The sequence below is a fragment of the Callorhinchus milii genome, unplaced genomic scaffold (genome assembly GCF_018977255.1).
Source record: "Callorhinchus milii isolate IMCB2004 unplaced genomic scaffold, IMCB_Cmil_1.0 Scaffold1, whole genome shotgun sequence".
Lineage (NCBI taxonomy): Eukaryota > Metazoa > Chordata > Chondrichthyes > Chimaeriformes > Callorhinchidae > Callorhinchus > Callorhinchus milii.
The window spans coordinates 5614418-5622158 of NW_024704742.1; the positions used below are offsets into that span (position 1 = coordinate 5614418).

General features: G+C 42.6%; 1 protein-coding gene across 2 annotated transcripts in view; it reads left to right on the plus strand.

The window, feature by feature from the left end:
• The window catches only part of kcmf1 (potassium channel modulatory factor 1), a 57848-nt gene extending 50348 nt beyond the window's left edge, over window positions 1-7500 (plus strand). For both annotated transcript variants that reach the window (XM_042336590.1, XM_042336593.1), the window contains 3 exons: window positions 719-893; window positions 4405-4687; window positions 6879-7500. In XM_042336590.1, coding sequence (XP_042192524.1) covers window positions 719-893; window positions 4405-4687; window positions 6879-7140 — 720 coding nt within the window. In that variant the 3' untranslated portion in view covers window positions 7141-7500. The remainder of the gene's footprint in view (window positions 1-718; window positions 894-4404; window positions 4688-6878) is intronic.
• The last annotated feature ends 241 nt before the right edge of the window (window positions 7501-7741 follow it).

Sequence of the window (7741 nt, forward strand, 5' to 3'; positions counted from 1 at the left end):
TTTACCACTCTCTCTCACCCCTTTCTATTTTTAAGTCCTGCCTCAAATCCTAAATCTTTCGACCCGCCTTTGGCCACCTCCCTCTCCCTTCTCTCTCTTACACAGGTTCCATCCCACGTGTAAAGTGATCTGAGATATTACATTATGTGAAAGGTGCTATATAAATGCCAGTTCTTCTGATTCTGACTTTATACTGTAACTGTATCAGAACAGCCTGGTGGTTTAAACGCAAAAAAAACACCCCATCGGTTAGAATATTCAATGNTTTTTGTGTGAAATTTTAGCCACTACTTCTGGGATCTGATGCCTGATGTAGATGCTTTGCACGTGTGAATCATGTAGCTTTTTTAAACTCCCTAATCCAATTCTCAAATTTAAATTAAGTTATGTTTTTTGAGCCCCCTGTAGCCCCCAAAGTAAACTTGAACTGCTGGACTGAATAAAACTATCTCGACATGGTAGATGGAGCCTCAATAAATCTCCAAACTCGATTACAGTTTGTGAAGTACTATAAGGTGCCATAACAGATGAAGCCCAAATAGTATTTTTTGGACTTTAAGGTATTATGGTGACATCAAGGCAGTAGCGACACTATTTTCCCTAATTATGGTTGTTTCTGACTCGCGTTAGTAAATTGTTTAAATAGAGAATTGTGATTTTCTTTGGGAAAGGCTGCTGCTCTGTTTATGATGTATGTATTTCCTTAATGGTTGTTCATGATGAATCCAGTGGTGTTCGGCACGTACGAAGGATGTTTCATCCTGGCCGAGGCCTGGGAGGACCTCGTGCTCGTAGATCAAACATGCACTTTGCTAGCAGTTCCACTGGCGGGCTTTCATCCTCACAGAGTTCATATTCTCCAAGCAATAGGGAAGCTATGGACCCAATAGCTGGTGAGTTACTCATTTCACTGTCTAATTGTCATACGTTTACAGTAACTGTTCTGTTATGTACCTGGGTTCGATTCCCGGCAAGACGAAACACTGGGCAAGTTTCCTTACTCCACACGCCTCTGCTTACCTTGCACTTAAGTAGGAACCCGGTTCTTAGTCGATTGGCGGATCGCTTTTCTGGGAGTAATAATTCCTTCAAAAATAAATAAATATAATTAGGTCACTTTAATCCACGACTGCTTGTTGGACACTGCTGTGCGCAATGGCTGCTGCCTTTCGCTCACAAAACATACAGTCAATTCACTTTACAGTAAAGTGCTTTGAGACGTCTCAAAGACATGATAAGGTGCTATGTCAAATGCAAGGATTATTATTATTATTAAATCTAAATCAGGCTGTCCTGATAGGAGAAGATGATTCATACACTTTCTGAAGCAGTTTTTTTTTTTTTGCTTCCTAAAGAATTTTCTTTGATAATGAATGAAGGACAAAACTTCAGTCAGATATCATGTGTTTTGCTGTAGAACATTTTATTCTGTTAAGTTTTATTCTGTCGCTGTAGCAGTTTGGTGGTGCCACATGGTGGTGCTGCTCATTGTAAAAAAAGAAGATAATAAATAATTTTTTAAAAATCCTTAAGCAGATGAACTAGCAACTGCATGTGAAAAAGGGGTTAGTATTTTATTGAAGTACTTGTTTTTCTTCGATAAAATGCTAACCCTTTGTTGGAAAACGTCTAGCATTTTTTGTTTCATTCCAGGTTTCCAAGATTCATAAGAACATAAGAATTAGGAGCAGGAGTAGGCCATTCAGCCCCTCGAGCCTGTGCCCCGCCATTTGATAAGATCATGGCTGATCTTCAGACCTAACTCTAATTACCTACCCTATCCCCATAATCCCCTAATCCCTCTATTTTTTAAAAATCTATCAGTCTCAGCCTTGAAGATGTTCAAGGACTGAGAATCTACAGCCTTCTGGGGTTGCAAATTTTCTTATCTCATTCGAAATCATAATGCATTATTACAATAACCAAATTCAGCCATATATTCAGGGGATGGATAAGAAGTAGGACTTATTGCTACAGACCTTCAGTTAGTTGAAATTTCATAGCAGCTTTTAACTATTAATCTGCCGAATATTACCTCAATCTTCCAAAGTTCTGTATTGCATGGAGGGCAGTGGGGCTTGTGAGAGATTGGTGTAATAGGAATTAGTACCCCCAGAAAAGCGATCTGCCAATCAACTAACAGCCGGGTTCTTACGTACTGCTAGGTAAACGGGCGTGTGGAGTAAGGAAACTTGCCTGAAGTTTCGCCCCACCTGGGAATCGAATCCAGGTCTCGTGTTCCCGAAGCGAGTGCTCTAACTGTTGAGATGCAGGCTCAATTGAGGCAGCCAACTTGTATGTCAGGCATGTGGTCATTGATTAGCAGTCAAAAATAACATTCATGATTAGCTGGGTACTCAGAACAGTGAGCTCACCCGGATCTCACATGCCACGTGACGAAAACCTAGAATAAAAGGACCCATTGGAGGACCTGACTGCCATTGCTAAAAAAAAAAACGATGGGCGTTTGGGGGGGAAGAAAACCAGGGTTGTATTTGACAATTTATAGGCCCTGCGGCATTGCTGTTACCGGAAAAAAAAATCTGTCTTGCATTTAATAATTTATAGTACAAGGTGTCCACAAAGTTCTCTCCACCCTGTTACAAAACAACAGAGGAGCTGAAACAAGCCGTCAGAAAGGCATTTCACCTCACTCCATCCATATTACGGACGATTTTGAATAGAACATCAAAAAAAATTACAGGGCTAAGGGTTACATCTGGTCTCCGCAACATCAACCAGCTCCGCCACTGCCTCACCCCTCAGGCCACCTAACCCTCATTCACCTGTTCATCACATCGAGGCTCGACTGCACCAACTCCCTGCTTGTCGGCCTTCCCAAATCTCCACAAACTGCAGATCATCCAGAACTCTGCAGCTCGTGTCCTCTCCCGCACCAGGCTCCGTGATGCCATCACCCCCGCCCTCCACTGGCTCACCAGCCCCCCAGAGGATAGAGTTCAAAATACTCGGCCTCACCTTCAAGGCCCTCCACGGTCTTGCCCCCCTCCTACCTCTGTGACCTGCTAACCCCTTATCCTCTCCCCCTGTGCTACGTCCCCTGCCCGGCCTGCCCCAACATCGGCAGTCAGGCCTTCAGCCTTTCTGCCCCCACCCTTTGGAATTCCATCCCACATTCCCTTTGCCTCACTCCCCTCCCTTGCCCTCTTCAGGGCACGGCTTAAGACCCTTCTCTTTGATTGTTCCTTCGGCCACCTTCCTGCCCTCCACCCTCCCTTATCCCATCCTCCCTCTCCCCCCCCCCACCCACCACCTTGGGTCCAGATTCCAGTCCCACTAGAGCTGGCAGAGGTACGATGGGCCGAATGGCCTCCTTCTGTAAGATTCTATGATGTGAGATTGTACATGGTGCCAGAAGATTTCTGTTCTGGTTCAGAATAACCAGAATTTAATGACTATTAACAGTTGATTTACAAGCTGGTTTAAACTGAGTTTGCGGTGATGTGTGTATGATAGCTGATGGAGCAATGCTATCCCAGTGTTCTGAGTAATAAGTGATGGGTTTGCTGCTCCTCACAAGCTCAAGTTATTAATGATTAACAAATTTTCCAACTCAAGAACAGCTGATCGTTTTGTTTGTGAACATGCTCTTGCCCCTCTGTTGCAAGTGTGAAGCACTTAGCATTTTTGGTTATCGTCGTGGATTCATTAACACAACTAAAGGATTTTCGAGGAGCTCGATTACATCACTATTACGTGCATTAGAAAAGAAGAGAGCCAAAAATGTGATTAAATTAGATTATTGTATACGATCTTTTGAGCGTAGAGGTATTTTTAGCTTTTCGTGCTCTTTTGCAAATGCGCCTTAAGTAAACAAAATGTATGTGAGCTATGCTGCAAGTAGATTAGTGTTCATCACTGAATGTTAATATTGAATTTTATCTGAATCTCCGGTCATTGACATGTTTTTTACCTCTCATTTACTGCTCTGAAGTAACCAGATTGATCATGGGGTTTTGGAACCCCATGATTCTTGGTATGATTCATGTCACAAAATAGAGTTCAGTTTCATAATCTTTAACTGACAGCCGGAGAAAGTTTGGGCAACTGCATTCACCGTGATTGGCATGGGTAAAGTACAAATTCTGATTTTAATTACAATACAATATAAAACTACATTTGTATAGTGAATTTCCCATCGGGGGGACATCCAAGGCACTGCAATTGAGACAAGATCGACGAGAAGATGGGGAAGAAAGCAATAAGTAGCAAGGTCCTTTTTAATGAGGTCGAGTTCTAGGAACTGCGAAAATGTTCTTTTTATTATGTTACTGGTTAGATTGGCAGTCTACTGTGGAAAGAAATGAATGAATTTCATTTCAATGAATTTCGGCTTCTCCGAAATAACCGATGAGTGCTTTCTGTCCTGTCCGTTTGTTGCAGAGCTGTTATCACAGTTATCAGGTGTCAGACGTTCTGCTGGAGGACAGCTCAACTCCTCTGGCCCCTCTGCCTCCCAGTTACAACAGCTGCAAATGCAATTGCAGCTAGAGAGACAGCAGGCACAGGCAGCACGGCAGCAACTGGAATCAGCACGCAATGCAACAAGACGTACCAACACAGGCAGCCTCAGCACCACAGTCACACAGACCACAGTGGCTAATAACACAACCATCACAGAAAACAGTCAGCAGACCTCCCACAATTCCCAATTCTTGCTCGCAAGGTAAGAAAACCTGTTAGAATCTCACAAAAAAAAACCACTATCCATATTTTCCACACCATCCATATTTTTCCACTTTCCTTATTTTCCAAATTACCCCCACAGACCTCAGCATACTGACGCATGAGAAATTACAGATGCCTCTACATGATGCTTCCCAGGACAGTCGTGATGAAAGCATGAAATACCCTCTAAAACTGGGCTCTGTCCCAAAAGATCCCTTTAAAAATACAGCATCTTCACCTATGGTATCCATATGAGCCCTAGACCCAACACACACCAGAGCTCTTTTCTGCATCATAGCCTGGCTATAGAAAAACGAGCTGAAGACAAAATTCCTTCATCGGGATTCTATTCATTTCTATTACACTAGCAAAGACGGGCATTCGTTCTGCTGGCTCTAAGCCCTCCAAATAACCCGCATCGCCATTGAGACCAATAAACCACCCAATAAGCAGTGGTAGGACCATAAGTTCAATTGCTCACTCTCGTCCCAGTCTGAATTTGGCTGTATTGAAAATACCACTGTAGCTTTTATTGAGAGTTTCCAGCGAGAGGAGAGCCCTAATCTTGACATGAACTCTTGCTGACTTGGACTTTAAACATACATATCCTATGGCCCCGACTGTTTGCTCACTGTGCTGCCTTTTCACTCTTTTTTTCTGGCCCCTTTACCAACAATTGATCTCCGAGCAATCTGCAGCTCTTAGCACTTGCTTTTTTAGTAGGCAAGGAGCCTCACCCACTCCCCGCGTGTGTGTACACACGCACACACATGCACATACACACACACACAAGCAGAGTGTGCACCCCAAGGAAGCAGTCCTTAAACATGGTGCCTAAACTGACCGATGTGCCGCAGACAGCTGTATGGTAAGATTAGCTCAGATATGGTTGAAACAAAATATATGTGGATTTCATGACAAACTCCTCTTATATGTTGGCATTGCTGTTTTCATTTTCTGCTATATCAGCCGACACTGTGGCTAATAAACCCTTTTGACGTTTACAAATTCAATGTGACCTTGCCAGGAGAGAATAAACTCGGCAACCTTAAAAACACATGGATTTTAATTGCCTTTTATTTTCGTTGTAAATCACAGCTGCTGCTTTTATGTTAAAACTGCAGTTATGTTTACATGCTCCATTGCAGTTAAAAATCAAATTTTCCCTTACTATTTTTCACCCTTTATTTAAGTTGTCCCTGATTGTCTTATTACATAGTTCGAACTGATCACCTTCCTCGAATATGAGCAGCAGGGAGGGGAGAAAATAGACATATATAGAGATACATATGGGTATTTTATTGCTGATTGGTTTGAGGGGAATAAATTAGCTGACATGGCAAGTTTAGACTACAACAAACGAGAAAGATTTGTCTCATTGCTTTAGGAAATCCTTAGCTAACGACTCAAGGACATATCTGGAGCAATGTTTATTTACATTGTATTAATCTAAGACTTGCTTTACTTTTTAAAAGAGATTTGTCAATGGTGACTAGTGAGTGGAGGAATAAAACATGAAAAGGGGCTGTGTGTAAATGTTATGTTTCTGGAAGGGAAACACAAAATATTGCTTAGGCAGCCTGCAGACCTTCCTCAAGTAGGCAGCCAAAAGGTTGGACCACCCACCCCGGCTTAGAAGAATGACTGAACCAGCAGTTGTAGTTGTGGGTAGAATGTATTGAGAAGGTTCGGAGTTTACAGACTAGGAACGACCAATGTGGTCTATGTGCAGAGTTAGCAAGGCTGCTGGTTGAAGAGCTGCCAAGCCATTGATTAAGGAAGGGAAAGAGATGGCCATGAGCGACCACTCCAGTTGCTATCCACTGACATCTGCTGGAAAATGTGGATGTAAATCCTCAGCTAAGGACCAGATAGGCCTCAGCTCTGATCCTTTCAGCAGTTAAACCATAGCTGCACATTATTATCCTGCGAATGAGCACTTTGGTAAAGTCCAGAGAAGCAGCAGTGCCTGTGGCATTATATACTCCAGTTCAACGGAAGGTCTTTTATTTTTTTTGCACGCTTGCTGGTTAGATTATTGTGATGTAACCTTGTGAAGTTCTGACTGTTGAAGGGCCACGGGGTTGGATTCCACTGTGTAATGAGGGCACCGGGTGTGTGTGTGATGTGTACGTGAACCGGCTTAACACTCTTGCTGTGTGAGTAACATGTTCTGGTACTGCCTGCAGGTTGAATGAACCGAAGATGTCTGAAGGGGAACGTCAATCTCTGGAGAGCGAGCGGGCAGACCACAGCCTGTTTGTGCAGGAGCTCCTCCTCTCCACTCTGATGCGGGAAGAAAGTTCCTCCTCAGACGAGGACGAACGAGGGGAATTCACAGATTTCGGTGCTATTGGCTGTGTAGATATTATGCCTTTAGATGTTGCTTTAGAAAACCTAAATTTAAAAGAGAGTAATAAAGGAAATGAGCCTCCACCACCTCCTCTTTGATGATGTCCCACTTTGCAGACAATGTCCTCTGTGCTGTAACTGCCAATGAAAGTGGACAACAGCTATCTTTGGGTTTGTTTGGTGATTGTAATTTCAGGTCTGTCACTCTTGTTACATTGTGTACATTCAAGGAAGAAAAAAAATAAGATAATTGATTCCACTTACTAATTTTTACTTCTAGCAGGTAAATGTAGGTAGCAGTGCCAGAGGCAGTCTCTGCTTCCTGTACCTTGACATGCAAAAGGCTCTCCTAATACTCCACATTCAACTGAAGAGGAAAAAAAAGAAAAATCTCTAATGAAGCTGCTGTGTGTATTTATGAATATTAATGAATAAAACTGCTTGGATGGTTTACCTTAACTACTGCATGAGGTTTTTTGAGGAGTGCATGAGTTTTAGTAACCTGTCATTTCAGAAAAAGAAAATCCCAAAGCTTTCCTAAAAGATATTCAAAGGTTACCTGTCTAGAAATAATTAGCCATCACAGCGAGCTCGTTTTTCAAACGTATTGTGGCTCTTGAATAATGCATAAGTGAACACCTCATTAATCAGCTGCTTACTAGTGTTTGTAATGCGAGCTCTGCAATGCCATCCTGTGTGT